The 21,094-nt window shown below is 39.6% G+C and overlaps 1 protein-coding gene across 1 annotated transcript; it reads left to right on the top strand.

Moving 5' to 3' along the window:
* Nucleotides 1-291: 291 nt before the first annotated feature.
* Nucleotides 292-8,998, top strand: LOC121639896 (BEN domain-containing protein 5-like). The gene is made up of 6 exons (XM_041985492.1): nt 292-405; nt 2,093-2,364; nt 3,065-3,183; nt 4,689-4,816; nt 6,569-6,779; nt 8,721-8,998. Exons 1-6 carry the CDS (start codon nt 331-333, stop codon nt 8,855-8,857), a joined length of 942 nt encoding a protein of 313 aa, XP_041841426.1. The 5' UTR covers nt 292-330; the 3' UTR covers nt 8,858-8,998.
* Nucleotides 8,999-21,094: the final 12,096 nt, after the last annotated feature.

The raw sequence follows: 21,094 nt of genomic DNA on the forward strand, positions 1-21,094 counted from the left end.
TTTGATCCGAAAACCTACAAGAATGACGTTCTTTATCAAATTCTCTGGGAAAACGACTACTACAACGGTCAAGTTCTCCTACTGAAAGGTAAGTTGATGCAAAGTTAAGATTTTTATAGTGTATATAAGCTAACGCCATCATTAGCTTAATTTAGCTACTAGCATAAGACACCACTTTTTATATATGGTCTTCGACAGACTTAAGCTTATTTACATAATTAGCTAGCATGTTAACATACACACTTACGTACTTACCTTTTCATAGAAACTCGAGAGGATCTTCAACAGTTCACAGAGAATCCTCGGAAGCGGATTAGAGTCCCAAAGGTCATGGAGGAGGGGCTAGTTGCGGTGGAAAAAAATCCTGAAGCGGTCAGAGAACGTAGTGACTTGAAGAAAAAAGCGGTAAGTATATGCAGGGCTCTCATCTCTCACGCATTGGGCGTGAAACACATTTCGACTTGCTCACACGCCGAATATACCATTTCTCACGGTGAGAAATCACCATAGACTGTAAAATCAAAGATCAATGTCGCGCCGGAATAGTACTACAAGTCCCACAATGCACTGCGGCTGGTTGCTGCGCTACAGTCCGCAGCTCTTCAGCTAGAAGCAGAAAGCGGCGGCACCGGATAAACAAAGTGGGACCGCTTGCTTTGACTTAACTTGAGACGAAGCGAAGCCACAGCGTTCCTTTTCCATGGAACCCAGGGACTTTACACTCATTGTTAAAGACGCAGGTGATTTGAATCATACACCAGAAATTACTGTGTGACAAGCCTTGGAAATGGAACATGTAATGAGCTGTAGAAAACAAGCTGTTCCATTTATAGGAGTTAAATGTTCAGTTAAAGTTTTATCTTCAGGAGATAACCCTCAGAGCTCTATCAGATTGCACTTTTTCAAAGCACCATTACTAAAAAACGGGAGCACACGGAGCTCTGCTTTTAACTTCATTACCAAGTGGAAACTAAGATAAACTCTGAGTTTTTGTTTGACTTCAATGGACCAAGTAAAACCGGAGATATGATCTTGAATTTAACGGTATAAAAATGTAGTGGGATATGTTTGGATAATCAAGACTGATTTTGTAGATTTATTGATTCAGTTAGCATTTAATGTTATTTATGAGTTAAGTTGATCTAATCAGCCGATAGTTCGAGGTTCTAGTCAAATACTATCATTACAACAAAAAAAGCTGCAGATAAAACCAGAATATAACAGATTTAACCAATCTGGCCCACTACCTGCATTTGGCTTTCATGCCCTGCTCTAGAAAGCTCCACTGAGCAAAAACCTCCATAATGAATGATAAATGCTGCATCTGATTGAACCAGTCAGATTAAACAATCGTGATTTAAAACTATTAAAAAAATCAGCTTTTATATGTTTTATTTTTATTATTGATATTCATAGCAAAATATCTGAAAAAAACTGCTGCATTATGTGGATATTGTTGTTAAAAAGCAGATCACAGTATTACCTGAACATATGAAAAACCATACTTTCTGTTCATTATTAAAGTTTGAATGTATAAATGCAATTCACAGTGCTTAAGCATTTTAGTCATTGCTTTGCACTAGGTGTCCAACTGTAATATCTATTTGTGTGTTCTATAATGCATTTAAAAATATAAATATCAAATAAGAATCACAGCATTTGGTTGTCTCAAATGTCGGGAAAAAGCAACTCAGAATTTGAACATTTCTCATCATGATGCTCAGTGGTTAATGCTGTCCAATCTACCAAATACGCTCCTGATATATGGTAGGACCATTGACTTTTTTTAATTTATACACGTCATGCATGTCATGAATGTAGTGGAGAGACCTGAAGTCAGCATGAGCCCATCATAGTGAAACTGTCCAAGTCTGCACGGGACATAAAAATTAGCGCTGCAGACCAGGGGCCTCATTTATCAACAGTGCGTAGGAATTGCTTCTATCTCCTTAAGCATTCACTATTTGTATTTCAAGTTCTTACAGTAAGTGTCCACATAAAAGATCATACTTGTGAAATTTTCTTTTAAAGTGAAACACATTTATACCAGTAAATGCTTAATAAAATATTTTTTTTGTGTGTTTTGTGTTAGAAAACCATCCAAGCAGCTGAAGGAAATGAAAAAAGAAAAAGCCTTATGCGGATCTTGGAAGAAAAAAAGGCAATGAAAAAAACTTCTCCACTTCTTGCAAATGAACAAAAGAGGAAGAGGGAGGAAACGCCGCCAGACAGCTTCTCTGACAGTGATGAAGACGGAGGAGGAGTTGTACCACAACGGATATATGATGAACTGAAACTGAAGTACCACCAAATGCAAAGAAAGATGCAGGATCTAAAACAAGATGCGGCCAATTCCAAAGAAAAGTAAGACGGGATGAAAAAAGTACACTTAATTAATTAATGTATTTATCACACTGAACCAAGTAAGGGTTTCTGACATACGTTAGCATTGGAGAGACTAATGACTAGCATGCCGAGGCTGGTTACCCACTGGATGGTATACTCCCTTTGCTGTCCTTTGCTTGTCGCAATTTGTTGCACGTTTATTTTGGAAAAGTAAAACACTAGGGTTGGGAATTGCCTTTTATTATGAAGAAAGGAGTCCACAGTGAACCTTTCATTCTTCTCACATATGACCTGAATCAGTGTATACTGTGTAAATGCTTAAATGAGGAGGCTAAAATTCACTGAAGCATTCTGGTATCAAGCCACTGAAATCACTTTCAACATAATATTTCATCACCAGTGTGTAGTGATGCACGATATGTAAAATTTCAAATGATTAAACGATTAAGATCTGGCTAGGGATAGCAAAGGGAAACTACACTTTTGGCTAAATTGTTTTTCATATGCTGTCCCCTTATCAATTAAACAAATAAAATTGAAATAATATTGGCCAATATCAGATTGATATCGGGCTGATATCGATATCCAGTTGTAAAGACAATATTGGCAGATACTGATATTGGGCCGATAGTATCGTGCACCACTACCAGTGTATTATTGTGAACGTACTGTTGGAGTTCTTAATGCTGCTCTTTTTTTTTTTTCTTTTTTTATGAAGATTTGCTCAACTAAACAAGAGTAAATGTGAGCTGGAACTGGAGTTGGCTAAATATAGGGAGGCAAACCTTTCTCTGCAACAAAGCCTAGATGAGGTGCTTAAACAACTCTTTTCACAAAGTGAGTATTATCTGTTCATAATTGCACATGAATAACTAATAGCAGTATTTTTCTTTTGACAGTTTTTTTTTTTTATATGTGCTTATAGGATATATATATCCTTTTGAACCACTACAAAAAACCTCTGCAATAACATAAAGGGGAAAAAAATACTAAAAAGGGTTAGGCCATAGGGGTCTCTACATACAGTATTAAATATAGCAAAGTAGGGGCATTTTATAAGACATTGCTGAATATGCAAAAAATGAACTTTCATTAATAACTTTGCAACAGTGTTAACTTTCATAGGTCATGTACGCTTGAACTTCATTCATGTTGACTGAGGTGAGGTGAATGAAGAATTTGAAATGACTAAAACAGGTGGGCAACATTTCCTTTGGAGGGCCAGGTTGACTTGAAATAGCAGGTTAAGGGCCACACATTCTACATTTGAATTGAAAGATGATATACATGACATGGTACCAAATAAAAAAATATCATGTACTATTTCTAAACAAAAACATTCTCATGTACATGAATACATTCATGCATTTTGGCCATGTACGGGCTAAAACAGGGGTCTCAAACTCAAATAAAGCGTGGACCAAAATGTTAAAATTAGTACAATTCGACGGCCGGACACGTTCTTTATTTAGAACTTATTGAAATAACCTCTTTGCACATATTGACACTTGTGCCTCCAGTCATATCAGTCAGCAAGAAGTTACATAGGAAGACCTGACAGTATGTGCCAGTTATGCAGCAGTTCGATGACAGACAGTCGGACGACAGACAGTCGGACGACAGACAGGAACGCGTGCGCATCTCCCGTAACTGCAGCGCTGCTAAAAACAAATCGAATACATTTTTTAAAAGTACGCTTTTCTACTCTCCAGCTATTTCACCTGCAGCTGTCAAGAGCTCTGCGGTTCCTCTCTTCAGTCTAACGTTCAGCTGCATTCGGGCTTCGTGGTACATGATGGCACAAAAAAAAAAACATTTTCAATCATCTTCTCAATTAACAACAGGGGATCAGGTTGCTGGAGCTGATGAATGAGTGGGACAAGGACTGGCGCATGCGTGCGCCACGCAGTGCGTTGTGGAATTTATTGTAGATTCACAGTATATTAGTGATTGGTGCGACATACCACTAGGCCAGTTATAATTATAATTGAATATTATCATGCAGGTCGAGGATTATTCCATTGCGGGCCAGTTATGAGGACAAAAGGGTGCAGTTACCTCTTCTAATAAATCAACAGAAATCATCACATCAATAATTAACTGTATATTCCTGACCCTTTTTAAGTGACAGATTAAATATTCATGATTACCTGTATGTTGGAAATTTACTACAATCAACTTGTGTTTTTATCATGTTATGCCAAAATGTATACCACAGGACCTGTTATAATGGCGATATTGCTATAGACTTTAAATTCTTGTTGCTGACAGCTATTTATTGTAATATTAACAAATTTCTACTGTCACTGTTTGTGTTACATGTTAACACTCTGTGGACAAAGGGTCAATGATGTCTCAGGTCTCTGAGCCTGTCACCAAGTCCACAACTTTAGCCACCAGCCCCAATTCAGAGAGTGAACCTCTTCAGCTGCCGAACACCCCAAGGGTATTGGAAAAGAAGGATGGGAAGGTACATGTTTGTTTGTTTTCCCTTCCCTCGTAAGCTTTCAAGTAATGGTTTGGGATTGCTTCTAATTTGACATGTCTTCACTATATGAATGGATGGCATGTACTATTGGTGTTCTAGAATGCGCCACTAGATGGCAGCACATTGTAGTAGCTCTGTCTTAGCTATCGTGATTTTTTAAATACAGGCGTCTTTAATAGACTTCAGCTGTCAAATTAGGATTTTACAAAGAGGATTTTCATGTCGGTTCGGAGGCTGTACTACACGGGAGAGTTTTCTGGATATTTTAGGCTCTTTTTGGCTCTTTCAAAATCTTGTTATGATGAGTTTCCATGGCAACAGAAGACTTCTTTACCAGCAGGATCAACTGATAAAACTCCCAAATCAAGATTATCAGTGAGATAATCAAATCTTGATGGTCTGGACAGAGCTAATGAACTGTACATGTTCATTAGAATTTTTCATTTTTTTTTTTATTTTTTTAAAGGGACTTAAGGCGACTTTGAGTCCGTGCTGCCGGGACAGGCGCTGTGGGTAACTGCAGCCACCAGCGAAGCGACATGGGAGCGTGCACAAACACTTTACAGCCTGTCCGGACATATTCTTTTTAAGACTCACAAGATGCCGCTGATAAAGTCTTCTTTTTCTTCGTGGTGCCACTTTTTTGTGGGCTTAGAGTGGATGCAGGTCGTTTGCTGGCTGCAGAAGCATCCATAAATATCCCTTCAGTGTTTGAATCCGAGTCTGCGGCGGCCATGTTCTTCCTGTTCAAGAGCTGTCGGCAACGAGCATACAGCGTCAGTTTACGTCACATCCCCACGACTGTGCGGGAAATTCGGAAGCTGAACGGCAGCGCAATATGTAGCACATAGCCTGTTCAAGGCAACAGACAGATACGCGGATGACCTCGTTATGTTGGGTTTTTAATGTTTCACCACCCACTTTCTTGATATTTTACATGCAGCCGGAGATATGGGGAGGTTTTCATTCTGCATCGATTCCATTACAGTGATGTTGAACGGTGCACATTCAAAAAGGTCTATAAAAGTCCACAAAAACTTGGCAATATTCCTCCATATTGCTGGTCCATGTAATCCAAGTGTCCTGAGTGGGTAGCATCCATAATTTACTCAAAACAACATAATTTAGTATATTTTTATGAGCTAAAATGCAGCACATTGCATTTCCCCATTGCGCATACATGAGACTAAGGAAGCTGGGGGGGTTGCGCGTTCCAGTCTGCCACGGCTTCCCTAGTATCTTGAACTCTCATCCAGGAAATACAATATTTTAGGGTTTAGGGTCTAAAAATATACTATATGATATCGTTTCCACTAAATTGTGGACCTTTTTGCCTGGGCACAGTTCAACATCACTGTAACGGAATTGATGGAGAACGAAAACCTCCCCATATCTCCGGCTGCATGATAAATATCAAAAAAGTGTTCCAGAGTGTTAATCAGCATGGGGGTGACTAGAAAATGAAGCATCATTCTGAGGGTGGAGTATTCCTTTAAGTTTGGGGTCTTTCTCTCCATCTTCATCTATTTCTTTCTCCCTGCATCTCCTTACAATATGATGTAAAGGTTCAGGATTGCTGTCTTCCGTAGTGCAAGCAGTTGGAAAATGTTATGAATATAAGATCATTTAAATTAATAGAGATTTACAACAATGTCAATAACCAATAGCACTCCCAACTGTTACTGCATTTCTGTAATATTTAGCAAAATAAATGTGTAAATACTACTTTTTCAGATTCATATTGGAAATGAGGTTTGGCTGCGAGAGGAAGTCTGGAACAAGATCCAAGCCACAAGAAAAGACTCGTTGTACGTCAAAGAGTTAGCAGTGGCCATCTGGGGGAGCAGTGAACTAAAACAATGGAGTGTGTCAGGAAAGGAATGCCCCACCAAAAACACTGAGGCAAAGCCTCCCTTGACCCCAGACAGGCTGGGAACCCTCAAAGGTATACAGTACAACTCCTTACACAAATGTCATTTTAAAGGAGCTAGATACTAAATTCTGCCTCAAGTTTCAGGAAATATACTGAAATATAGCATGGACAGTGACATCACAAGCCAGACCATGCTTTCAAATTAGTTTGTATGACCCCCTATCTTCGGAACCGTTGGACCCACCTCCTTTTTAAAATGACACAGCAAGTGAAGAGCAGCTGGGTACATTTTTATATTTAGCCCTGACCTAGCTAACATTACAGACAAATGTGTGGCTCAGCTACTGTCATAAGCTTAAGTTACAGTGCCGTATGAAAGTTTACATACACTCCCATTAAAGAAAAGGCTAAATTCATAATGGTTATTCAAATAACAAGAAAATGAAAAAAGGAATGATAAATAAAAATAATGATGCACGATAAGTAAACTTCCACCGATACCGATAACAATGTGTTCATTTGATGTAAATAATAGCAAAAAGCACAATTTCATTCAGACAACAAGGTGCATCCCTTGAAAACTGTTGAACAGACTGATGGTTTAATCTGCAAAGGTCTTCATGGAGTCTAGTTGCTTTTGAAATACAAAATATTTAAATCATTTAATATATCTTTATTGCTGTATGCAAGCAGGTGCATTCCTGTGCATGCAGCATTGCTTACTGCAGCGGTTCCCAAACTTTTTCTGTTGGGTCACCCTTTCATCGACATCAATGAAGTCAAGCCTCCCCATCACAACAAATGCTCCCTATGCATACACAGGAGCGTATGAAGAAAAGTGCCATGAAGCTAGGGGTGTGAATCTAGCAGCAACTCACGTTTCAATTCGATTCCGATTCTTGGGGGAGCAATTCGATTCTGTATCAATTATCGATTCAAACCGATCTTAATTCGCATTCAATCCTCTTTAGTAACAAAACCTGCTGATTAACTCCATTCCTCTATAAGCCAGAAACAGTTCTGAGGAATTGTTTAATTAGTTGAAAGAAAACTGATCATTTTCTTCAAAAAACAATTTAAACCTAGCTAACATGACAATTTTAACATGTCTTTGTCACTTAGCAGCAGCTTTGAAAGTAGTCAAGCTAATAATTTTTAGCCTTTTAAAAAAATCCATTCTTGGAAATTTTGAAACGATTCTAAATCTTGATGAACAAAAATCTTGATTCCGATTAAAAACTATTTTTTTCACCACCCCTACATGAAGCAGTCTTTTATTTATCAGCTGATACTTTGTTAACTTTTGTTCAAAACCATGTCAGAGTCAAAGGGAATACTAATTCTACTGCTATAGTGTTTTAAACCAGGAAGCTGAGTTAAGCTTTCAGTAAAAACGTCTCTGCCACGACAGCTGAGGAGTTTATTTCTAAAGTGATCAGCATCTTTTCTATGGATGAAAAACCCCAAAGTGGATTAAAACCCACACAACCCACTGTGGTCTTTCTTTATTACCCACCATTGACCAGAACCATCACCTGATCAAGCTCAGGGACAGATATGCATCTTGATAGTTTATTATTTTTATTTATCTCTTTTTTTTTGGTAATTGAAATCACTGCTGTTGTTCTATAATGGTTTTGCCTGTTAGTAGGCCTACTGTAAAAAAAATGTGTCCATGTTTTGCTAGCAAAACAGCTGTTTTGCCAGGTTATTCAACTCCCTTCCTTGACATATGTCTGGGTCCCCCTAGGGGTCCCGACCCCCAGTTTGGGAACCACTGGCTTACTGCATGTTACAAAGTTGAAGGGGGGGCACGAGAACAAGAAGAGAGTTCTTTGAGTATGTAACAAGCTTAAAGCCCAGCAGTGAATAGATGCCGAATAAAGTTCCTTTAAACCTATTTAACATTGTGTGTAGTCAAGGTGAAATTACAGTGCATGCTTAGAACAAGCAGTAGATTTTACTTTTTCTATTCCAGGCCAATAATTAATCAATTTTTATTCTTTTTTTAAGATTGTTTCTATCGCTGGTTGAGGGCCCAGGATCTGGAGAAGGCAGAGGTGGACAGGAGATCGAAGCTGGTGGGCTTCTTTATCTCCCAGAAAATTCAAGACTTGAACAAGAAGGACAAAAAAAACTTGGAAAAATGAAATGAAAATTGATGGAAAGCTTTTATCAAACTGCATTTGTCATTTATTTAAATAAGGGTTTTGGGTTTCATTTCACTTAAGGTTTTATTTTTATTGTGTTTATGCTTTAAAATAGACTTTTAATAGCCTTTTTATAGTACATTTTCATGACCAGTTTAAGCAGATTTCCAATTCAGTTATCTGTTCTGGTAAACTTTTACGGTGAAAATTACTTAGTAAATGTTGACATGTTGGCAGTAAATGTGAAACTCACCGTCATTATTGAATGGATTTGTTTAATAAATATGTCATTGACATTGTCTTGTGCTGTTTAAAACATGCCATATTCAGTATACCACCTTAAACCTATATAAAGCAGCAAAAACATGAGTGTAGATTTCCCCCTCCAGCTTGACCAGCTAAAACCATCAGTATCCAGCTTGACCAGCTAAAACCATCAGTATCCAGCTTGACCAGCTAAAACCATCAGTATCCAGCTTGACCAGCTAAAATGTGTCCAAAACACACCCTAGACCAGCTATACCAGCAAGAGTACTTAGACCAGCTGAAATTAAGCTGGTGACCAGCTTGACCAGCTTAGGATGGTCAAGCTGTTTTTTTCAGTAGGGAAGATACTTAAATATTCTCCCAAATGGAATTATATTGACCATGTATGTTGTTACACATCTGGTGACAGCTATATTATCATAATTACACCTTGTAGAGTAGCGTGAATGGCAGATGACTGTCGCAATTCAAGCGACAAAGAGAAACCCACCCACTGTCTCAACGGTGAGTGAAACTCTGTGAGAACTGATAGGTTACCTGTAAAACAACTATATGTTGAAGAGTATGACGGGTGAGAAGTAGCAGTTAGAAACGTTGCTAAAGTGCTATGATGGCTGCTCAATGCCATGCCATGGTGCTAATGTTGCTAATTTTAGCCTAGCTAAGGTCATGGGCACCTGGTGCTACACGCACAGCCATGTTTTGTAAAAAAAAAAGTTTCCAATTTGTTTCCAATTGATTTACAAAAGGCACTATTTTCCCTTATTGATGTTTATTGTCTGTGGAAGAAACAAGTGTTGATGTGTCTTTCTACTGTGTGTCTGTCATGGTAATTAGGGGGTCAATTTTTAGTGCATTCCCTCACTGTTACCGGTGCAGGGAGGGATGATAAAGCATACAGAACCTTATTAGCACCTTTAAATCACCATGGATGTTCCTCTATTGCTGCAAATTGTTCTTTATTGTATTTTATTTGTAAAGTGAGTTGCCACTAGCTTAAGTAGTGATATCCTTATACTTGAAACCCTTGGGAAAAGCACCTTAAGGTATATTTATAGTTCACTACTATAAATGCTTTGGATCTGATGATTGATATATTTTGTTGTACAACTTAACTTCTTGAACATAAATTGAACCAGTTGATATAAAGTGGAATGATATTGACTGGTGATAATGCATGAAATCGACAGAATTTGAGTGTAATGAGCTTTTGGACCTCCTCTGGCCAAACCATAGGTCAGGTTTTTTTTCTACCGGCGATGATCACGGACCAGAAGTTACGCCCGACCCGGATCTGAGAAACATCCGCCTGGATCTGCAGTGGATATTAGTGTTCCAACCTCCAGAAGGATTCCCAGTGTGAACTGGGTGGCGAGCCAACCGACCCACGAGCACAAGTGTGTATGTGCTGTCCCACTCCCCCTCACTCACAGATTGTGCGGTAGGATCGACTTGCACTGGCATATCACTGGACGCAGGAATCGGTACTGACACTGATAAAATACTGATTTGAACAGAAAGGGCCCCAACGAGCAATAAGACTGGTTGTGAACCAGGTTTTCTTTTAATTTTCTTAAGAAAACTGCCAGCTTTATTATTTTGTTTATTTTCATACATTGTTTAAACCAAAGTGTTCCATTGTTGTTACTGTGTTCTGTTGAAACAAGTGACCACAACAAACCCCAGTTATTGTTGTCTGTCAATATTGAGGTCAAACCACTGGTTCTTAAGGGCTTGGCATCTTCTGATACTGGTCCACTTATTATCACAGATCTATTGCCTGTCACTCTATTATCGTACCATAATAAGGGTTACATTAGCACTTCTAAGCACATCTAAATAAAGCACTGTTTTAACATGTTTGCCAAAATAAAGAAAGATAACTATAAGGTGCCATTAATCTCAGCTCCAGTGATCAACAATATACCACAACTAATATCAGTTGTCCCTAGGTTGGAAAATGTATTGCTAGTACATTAGAACATAATAAGCCTTTGTACTTTTCCATGTTATTTTATCTCTATTCATTAACCATGTTTGTAAACTTCTTTGCCTAAAAAATAGCCTTTTGAGGCACGTGTGAAATGGCTGGAAATGAAGAAAGAAGAATGCTTGTCATAATAAAAACAACATGGATGAGGGGAAGATTCTGTAGGGAAAACACATTTGAAGTGTGGAATATTACTTTAGGGGCTAGAGTGGCATTAATATTCTGGTATTTAGCTTTTTCTCTGACAAGATTTTCACTGATATCAAGATAGTAAAATGCTGTTTGTTGCTGGAGACTTTCGGTTATGGCGGCTTGCTGAAAAGACGCGTGTAAGTCTGCTCTGTAAGTCTACAAAATCCTTTCTAAAAAGCTTATTTCAAATGCGACATTAAACCCAATTACATCATCAGTGTTAAGGATTTTACCGATGTCACAAAAGAAGACCAGACACAACCAGACACAACAATCTAATCTGTCTAACTTCGCAACATTAACCAAAGCCAAGCTCACTTCTAACGACAAGGCTATGGAAGCTAGCACTGGTGCACCTGCTAATGCTAGCATGGAGAAACAGGCAGAGGCATTTTAGGAATCCGATGTCACGTTAATGGGAATAATGTCTGCTATTAACGACATGAAGACTGAGTTCTCATCCAGATGTGATGGCATTTTCAAAGCAATTGAAAGCATAAGAAGGGACATTATGGACTGCTCAGAACGAGTTACGCAAGCAGAGGTGAGAATCTCGACAACAGAAGACAGCATAACTGTGCTTCAAGATAAGATGAAACGTCTGGAAAGGAAAAATAAAGATTTGGAGGAGAAAGTACTGGACCTGGAAGCTCGATCATGTCGCTGCAATGTAAGACTAGTAAATCTTCCTGAGGGCGTGGAGGTTAGCAACATCTGTGGCTTCCTTGAGAGCTGGATCCTGGAGGTGCTGGAGTTAGCGCCGCTCCCGGGGAAATTCACGGTGGAAAAAGCCCACAGACTAGGACCAAGAAGGGAACACACAACTAACTCTGCGCCTAGAACCCTTATAATGAAGTTCCTGAGTTATAAGGACAAAGAAGCGATGATGAGAGTAGCGAGGGCAAAACAACAGATCCTTTACAAGAATCAGCCAGTACGGTTTTACCAGGACATGACAGCGGAGATGCACAAGAAACTGAAAGCGTTTGAAGAGACACGGTGACAACTTCGATCACTAGGACTGCGATACGGCATGATCCCTCCTGCCCGGCTTATAGTGACTTACAAGGACCGCTCACACATCTTCAGCAGAGCTGAAGAAGCCGACGACTTCATTAAGAAAATTCAGTCAGACAATCAGCCGGACTGAGGTAGTCACCACAGAAAATATCCTAGAAAACTGTTATGTTTAATTATTCCTACATTGTAAGCAATTGCTGTAAAAAATACAGCAAATTTTTACAGTAAGCGACTGGATTCCAATAATACAGCATTATGCTGTGAACGTAAATCCTCTAAAAGGGCGACCGGGATTTTATTGAACGATTGGAAGATGTGCGGCATTTTACTGTAAATTTAAAACTACAGTTGCATTATGGGATGTCAACGGTCACCTGTACTTCTGGCGGTCAGCGGAGAAAGCAGCAGACGACTTTTATACTGGGTAAGTGACCTATTTAAACCTTATTTATTATTTAAAAGTTATACTCTTATGGTTTGATAACATCTAGCACTAAAAAAGGTAGCATTAGCAACATCATACTCATTTTCAGTTTTTTTTTTCTTTTGCTAGAGTTAGCTTGGTAGTTAATGCCACATAAAGAGCATTTATCTATTTAAAAAAAGGTATTTTGCTTATAAAATTAGGCTGATGTGTCCGTTTTGAATCTTTATTATTGCTGTTAAATCCTTTTATGTGCAGGATCAAATAGTATTTGAAATGATTTGGTATCCTTAAAACTGCTATTTCAAAGCTGAAGTCCGGCAAGGAATCCTGTGTCTCCCGTGCCTTATAGTTTAATTATGACCCTGACATTGTTTTAAATCTACGAAAAAGCCTGTGTACATTCCCATTTCTCGTGTAATTCTAATAGTTAATTTAGCACCCGGCTTTGTACAGTTATTTTACTACATTTGTGCAACCGATCATTCCTCACAGAATTTGAATTCCTATTTAGCCGACTTTTAGTCAATTACACGGATATTTTTACACAACATAGCACCGTGAACTGATCTTTTCAGTGTGGTAACTTTTGACAAAATGAACTGAACATGCGCAAAGCTGACCAATAAAAAATTAATTTGACTTTTTAGTGTACTTGATGACTAGATTTTCTTTGTTATAAGCCCACTTTGTGTTTGTGACAAATGTCCAAAATTCAGCTCACTTGATCGCAGTAGTCAGGGTTTAGCTTATAGCTAGGAGTGTGATCTTGATTTATTTTGACGTTTTTTTGGTGGCTAGTAGTTATTGTTTTCTGTTAGATGATTCGACAGCATAAACATGCGTATTTGTGGTAGTTTTTTTTTTTTTTATATAACCATAGTCTGCTTCTTGTTTTCACGTATCTTCTCTTACCAGTGTTAGCAGGGGTCATACATTAATTAATAACTAATTTAATTAATTAAATTAATTAATAAATTGTTGACTCCCAGAGATATTTTGTCAATTTGTTTGAATGTAGGCCAACAGTTATAAGATTTTCTGTCATTAAAAAAAGAGAGAATGGTGCTTTTTTTTCCCCCCTGACTTTTTTGTAAAGCGCACAAGATGAGCATTGTCTGGTCTGGTTAAGTTTGAGTTTAGTGTGTGGTGATTTAGAAATGCTATGTTTGACTCCACTTAGCAAGGTTCACCAATTCTGAATCAAAGATTGCAGGTATTCCAAGGTTGAAGACAAGATCGAAAATGATCCCATGTCAGTTTTGCTCACTTGACTGTGGCACGGTTTTTGCCTATGTGAGTCACATGAGACTTCACAGGCATTCAGCAAATGCCAGTTTCAGGTGTGGGGTGACTAATTGCAGTATGGTATTTAAAAACTTCAGTGCTTTTAAGTCACACTCATACAGATATCATCCGATTCGACCTGCATCTGTGTCTGTGGCACAGCTATGCAGTACTGATTTGATGTGTCATATTGATTACTGTGCTGTGCATTGTGAGGACTTGACAGGCTTTCTTTCACATTTAAAAACACACCTGAAAGAAGGGACAGCAGTAATTTGTCCATTCAAACAGTGCAAAAAAACATTTTCTGTTTTGTCAACATTCACATCACATTTATCAAGATGCCATAAAAGAAAGACAGAGCACAGTCTACTGGAAACTATTGTCCAAGGAACAAATGACAGCCAAGGTGTGAGTGAGGAGCTTGTTCTGTGTCAATCTGAGGACAAGTGTGAGGCTGCTGCCTCAAGTGAGTTGGTGATGGGACAACAAGATATTTTCCCATCTGAAAATGCAGATGATGGCATGTTTCTAAAAAACCTGGCCCTGTTCTATCTAAAGGCAAAGTTGTTACTGCCAGCATCAGTGATTCAAACTGTCATTGAAGGATTCCAGGAAATACATGACATCAGTCAGTTAAATATGTTAAGTAACCTACAAGAAAAACTACTCTCACTTGGACTTCCTGAGGCAGATGTAAAAACAGTGATAGATGAAGTTAAAGCAGATGATCTCCTCCGGACCTGCAACACTGAAATACTGAAAACAGATCAGAGAAGAAAAACTGTATTTAAACAAAGTTTCAACTATGTTGAGCCACATCCCATTTGTCTTGGGAAAAGTGAGGCAGGGAATGAATGTTTTGCACAATACATCCCAATAAAGAAAACTCTCACCAGTCTTTTAAAAAGTGAGTCCATAAGGGAGCAACACAGATGCACCCATTTGGATGTCCAGCACAAAGACATATACAAGGATATTTGGGATGGGAAAATAATGGCAGAAAATGCCTTGTTTAAATCAGATCCTTTGTCGTTGGGCTTAATCCTCTATCAGGATTGTTTTGAAGTTGTCAATCCTTTGGGCTCAGGCAAGAAAAAACACAAAGTTCTGGGAGTCTACCTCACTTTAGGAGACATTTTGCCTCACAATAGATCAACCACTGATCACATGCAACTTGTCCTCCTTTGCAGAGAGCAGGATTTTAGGTATTTTGGACAAGACTTGGTGTTGGGACAGCTTGTGAAAGATCTCAAAGATCTCGAGGTGAGTGGCATCCAGTTGCCCAGTGGTGACTTTCGGAAAGCAAGTCTATGTGCCATTGCAGGAGATAACCTAGGCTCTCATGCTATTGGTGGGTTTACTGAAAATTTCAGCAACAGTACATACTTGTGCAGATTTTGTGAAATTGACAAAGCATCTTTTGCAGCTGATCCCCTTGCCAAAGGACCACACAGGACTGTGCAGTCCTACAAAGGTAACATCAAGACAGATGATGTGTAACAGAAAAAAGGGGTCAAATTTGATTCACTTTTCAATGAGCTGTCAAACTTCCATGTCTGCAATCCTGGCTTGCCTCCATGCATTGGACATGATCTTTTTGAAGGTGTTGTGTCCTATGATTTGGCTTTATGCATTAAACATCTGGTCAGAGTTGAAAAACAGTTCACCTATGTAGAACTGAATTGAAGATTAAATCAGTTCAAATACCTAGGTAATGATGCTTGCGATAAACCATGCGAGTTGAATCCTGGTAGTGTGAAACTTGGAGGGCATGCGGTTCAGAACTGGTGTTTGTTGAGATTGCTTCCTGTGCTGATTGGAGACAAAATTAAACATCCAGCTGACAATGAAGTGTGGCAGCTTGTCTTGCACATGCGACAGATGGTGGAGTTCATTTGTGCTCCAGCCATTTCTTCTGGACAGATTGCCTATTTAAAAGTTTTGACAGAGGATTACTTGTATTTTCGGGCTGAATTATTTCCAGACCATCCTCTGAGGCCAAAGCACCATTATGTTTCTCATTATCCAGAACTAACAGTTCAGTTTGGGCCACTCATTCGGCTGTGGACACTCCGATTTGAAAGTAAACACTTGTATATCAAACAGTGTGCAAGAAAGCTGCACAACTTTAAGAACTTGTGCTCCACTCTAGCTGAAAGGCATCAGCTTCTTCAAGCTTATTTAAGTGCTGGCAGTCTTTTCCCACCTAGTATTGTTGTTGAAAGGGGGACTGATTTTGTCCCAACAGATTACAATAAAGACATCAGAGATGCTGTTGCACATCTCCACTTTGAGTCAAATGCACTCATTTCACATGAGGCAAATGTGAAGGGGACCAAATACAAGAAAAACATGTGTCTTGCTCTTGATACAAGTGATGAGGGAATCACATTTGGAAAAATCAAGGCTATTCTCATTCAAGGTGACTCTGTGTACTTCCTCACAGAAGTTTATAACTCTGTAACTCTCATTGATCAGGGTCTTCATTGCCTTTCCAATACACCTGCAAAGAGGCTGTGCTGTGTTGGCCAAGAAAGCCTCTTGGATTACTATCCCTTGCCCCCCGTATACATTGTGTGGTTTGTCTGTGCTAGCTCTTCATCACTCTTTTCCTTCTCTAGAATAATGTCAACAACCTTGGAGGATGACATAAAGAAGATCATCTTAAAAGCACTTCCTGGTCTTCTTGGAGTGAAGATGGAACAGTTGTTGGAGAGACTTTTTAGCTGGGGTGTGGAAACCAAAGATGATCTCAGATATTTGGAGGGAGCCCCTGGAGTGGATCTCTCGGAAATACTCCCACCCATCCAGATTCGAAAGCTGCTTGACAGCTTTAAAACAGGTTATTAAAATGAACAGTTTTCAGGATTTTAATTTTGATACATATATATTTTTCGTTACACAAAACTTAAAATGTATTTCCTTTTTAGCTGGGGACCATAATAGTTCTGCTGATGCCCGAACAAAAGCTCCATCTTTGTCTTGTTCCATCACCTTGGACGCTGTAAACCCAATAACCCTGACAACCAGTAGTTGGCCTCAGTTGTTTAAGATCCCCTGGGACCAAATGTCAAGGGAATTATTAGGTGCAGTGGCAAATGGCAAAAGACCAGCCCCCCCTGATCGCCGGAAAATGATTTGTGTAATTGTGGATGAAATGAGGAAATATGAAAAGAACCCAAGCAAAGCACAATGCCTTATTGTTGCTCTCAAAATCCTCAAACAGTATCCAAAAAGCTTTTCTGATTATGACAATACTGACACAATGAATGAGACTAGCTGTTATTCCCTGTTGAAACAAATACAAACTCGTGTTGAGCATGTAAATAGAAACAACACTCTCTCACACAGACGATGGACAAGTGGACAATCAGATGGTTTTGAAAACTCACACTGCCAGGGACCAACAGCTACTTATGGATGTACACAGTGGCAGCCTGAGCCACCACTTGTGGACAATGAGGACGTACTAGAGGGAAAAAGACAAACTTTGATAAATCTGTATCAACAATATGGAGTAAGTGGAGCTGACAGAGGTGAAGTTTGTGTCCTAATGAAGGAAACATATTACTTGCAAAGAAAGCACATCAATGACAAACAAGCCCCTCCCATTAAAGAACTGAAAAAGCAGTGGCCATACCTGTTTGTGCAAAAGCACCTGGCTGCACATTTTGAGGAGCTTACCAGTATTAACGCACACAAACATCTCAGCCAGGCCATGGAGGACTTTGGCAGACTGCTCATTGACTTCTTCAAGAGCAAATCAACAAATGAAGCCATCAAAAAAATCTTGTCCACTGGAGGAGAAGAAGTTGGGCCCTTGGTCATCCAGCTCCTTCTGGCACATTTCAGAGAGAATCAAGATGGACTTCTGATCTTTGCTGATGTAAGTGCCTTTTTTTAATAGCCATATGTTTCCATTGTAGTTATCTCTAGTTTCAGGTAATATATGTTTTGGTATTGGTAATTGACAGAGGTTTGCCACAGCAGCAGACGTTCAAACAACACACGACCTGCCTCCGAGTCCACGGCTCATTGTACTAGGTAAGTCTGACATAATTTATGTTACATAATTTGAGCTTCTTCTTAAACAATGTACAGCATTAGTTTTGAGAATAGCATGTAATATTCGGATGTTGTTTTTGATGTCTGATGTTAATTGTGCAAAGAAAGATCCCTTCAAAAGAAACCCTGTTTTCTTCAGAAGGGATCTTTCTTTGCATGACTAACATCAGACAGAAACACTCTTTTTATGTTTTGTGAAAACTAATGCTGTCTTTGCATTCATTGTTTCAGGAGACACCATGAGCATTCATAACTGGATGGTGAGCATTGAGGGTGAGGTAGTTTGTGAGGGCATACAGCCGACCTTCCTGTCTGGCCTTGCAACCTTCTTTTCATCATTTTACATCTTCAACCTGGAGTACCAAGACGAGGCAGCATGCACACTGGAGTTCATCCAATGGGAAGTAAAAATTTGACCTTAGATTCCAGTTCTCGATGATCATTGTCTTACATGTTACACAGGAATCACTGCTTCAACAAATTTAAATCAGGTGTCTTGAAACAGGAAAGGGTCTAAAACTAAATAGTGGCACTTGAAGAGTGGATTATGTCTGTTCTATAGACACTACAAATATGTGGAGATATGAACATTTTAAATCCCCAAAAATTTTTTGCTACAAATCTATGGAAAAACCTAATTTAAGGACCTGCTGTCTCCTATCAATTACCAGGCGCTTTGTGGGCATTAACCCGGAGAGAGGGACAAAGATGCAAAAAGGAAAAGGGATCTCAAAGACCTCTGGAAGACTTGTTCAAAAGAAACACACAGCTGTGAACCCAAATGTGTCAACTCTTCTCTACAAACTTATGGACTACCAATGGAATTTCTGAACAGGTAAGTTGAAGAAGTCCACACAAAAAAATCGGTCTCCCTCTCTCTTCCTGTCATTTATCTGTCTCTCTTCCGGTCATTTGTCTGTCTCTCTTCCTGTCATTTCTCTGTCTCTCTTCCTGTCATGTGTCTGTCTCTCTTCCTGTCATTTATCTGTTTCTCTTCCTGTCATTTCTCTGTCTCTCTTCCTGTCATTTGTCTGTCTCTCTTCCTGTCATTTGTCTGTCTCTCTTCCTGTCATCTCTCTGTCTCTCTTCCTGTCATCTCTCTGTCTCTCTTCCTGTCATTTGTCTGTCTCTCTTCCTGTCATTTATCTGTCTCTCTTCCTGTCATTTCTCTGTCTCTCTTCCTGTCATCTCTCTGTCTCTCCTCCTGTCATCTCTCTGTCTCTCCTCCTGTCATCTCTCTGTCTCTCTTCCTGTCATTTCTCTGTCTCTCTTCCTGTCATTAATCTGTCTCTCTTCCTGTCATCTCTCGTCTCTCCTCCTGTCATCTCTCTGTCTCTCTTCCTGTCATTTATCTGTCTCTCCTCCTGTCATCTCTCTGTCTCTCCTGTCATTTCTCTGTCTCTCTTCCTGTCATTTGTCTGTCTCTCTTCCTGTCATCTCTCTGTCTCTCCTCCTGTCATCTCTCTGTCTCTCTTCCTGTCATCTCTCTGTCTCTCCTCCTGTCATCTCTCTGTCTCTCTTCCTGTCATTTGTCTGTCTCTCTTCCTGTCATTTATCTGTCTCTCTTCCTGTCATTTCTCTGTCTCTCTTCCTGTCATCTCTCTGTCTCTCCTCCTGTCATCTCTCTGTCTCTCCTCCTGTCATCTCTCTGTCTCTCTTCCTGTCATTTCTCTGTCTCCCTTCCTGTCATTAATCTGTCTCTCTTCCTGTCATCTCTCTGTCTCTCCTCCTGTCATTTCTCTGTCTCTCTTCCTGTCATCTCTCTGTCTCTCTTCCTGTCATCTCTCTGTGTCTCTTCCTGTCATCTCTCTGTCTCTCCTCCTGTCATCTCTCTGTCTCTCTTCCTGTCATTTTTCTGTCTCTCTTCCTGTCATTTCTCTGTCTCTCTTCCTGTAATTTCTCTGTCTCTCTTCCTGTCATTTATCTGTTTCTCTTCCTGTCATTTCTCTGTCTCTCTTCCTGTCATTTCTCTGTCTCTCTTCCTGTCATTTGTCTGTCTCTCTTCCTGTCTCTGTCTGTCTCTCTTCCTGTCATCTTTCTGTCTCTCTTCCTGTCAGTTCTCTGTCTCTCTTCCTGTCATTTGTCCGTCTCTCTTCCTGTCATTTGTCTGTCTCTCTGTCATTTCTCTGTCTCTCCTCCTGTCATCTCTCTGTCTCTCTTCCTGTCATTTATCTGTCTCTCCTCCTGTCATCTCTCTGTCTCTCCTGTCATTTCTCTGTCTCTTTTCCTGTCATTTGTCTGTCTCTCTTCCTGTCATTTATCTGTCTCTCTTCCTGTCATCTCTCTGTCTCTCTTCCTGTCATCTCTCTGTCTCTCCGCCTGTCATCTCTCCGTCTCTCCTCCTGTCATCACTCTGTTTCTCTTCCTGTCATTTGTCTGTCTCTCTTCCTGTCATTTATCTGTCTCTCTTCCTGTCATCTCTCTGTCTCTCTTCCTTTCATCTCTCTGTCTCTCTTCCTGTCATTTCTCTGTCAATCTTCCTGTCATTTGTCTGTCTCTCTTCCTGTCATTTGTCTGTCTCTCTTCCTGTCATCTCTCTGTTTCTCTTCCTGTCATTTGTCTGTCTCTCTTCCTGTCATTTATCTGTCTCTCTTCCTGTCATTTGTCTGTTTCTCTTCCTGTCATTTATCTGTCTCTCTTCCTGTCATTTGTCTGTCTCTCTTCCTGTCATTTGTCTGTCTCTCTTCCTGTCATATCTCTGTTTCTCCTCCTGTCATTTGTCTGTCTCTCTTCCTGTCATTTGTCTGTCTCTCTTCCTGTCATTTATCTGTCTCTCTTCCTGTCATTTGTCTGTCTCTCTTCCTGTCATTTGTCTGTCTCTCTTCCTGTCATCTCTCTGTTTCTCTTCCTGTCATTTGTCTGTCTCTCTTCCTGTCATTTGTCTGTCTCTCTTCCTGTCATATCTCTGTTCTCCTCCTGTCATTTGTCTGTCTCTCTTCCTGTCATTTGTCTGTCTCTCTTCCTGTCATTTATCTGTCTCTCTTCCTGT

The sequence above is a fragment of the Melanotaenia boesemani genome, chromosome 5, assembly GCF_017639745.1.
Source record: "Melanotaenia boesemani isolate fMelBoe1 chromosome 5, fMelBoe1.pri, whole genome shotgun sequence".
In the NCBI taxonomy this organism is placed as follows: Eukaryota; Metazoa; Chordata; class Actinopteri; order Atheriniformes; family Melanotaeniidae; genus Melanotaenia; species Melanotaenia boesemani.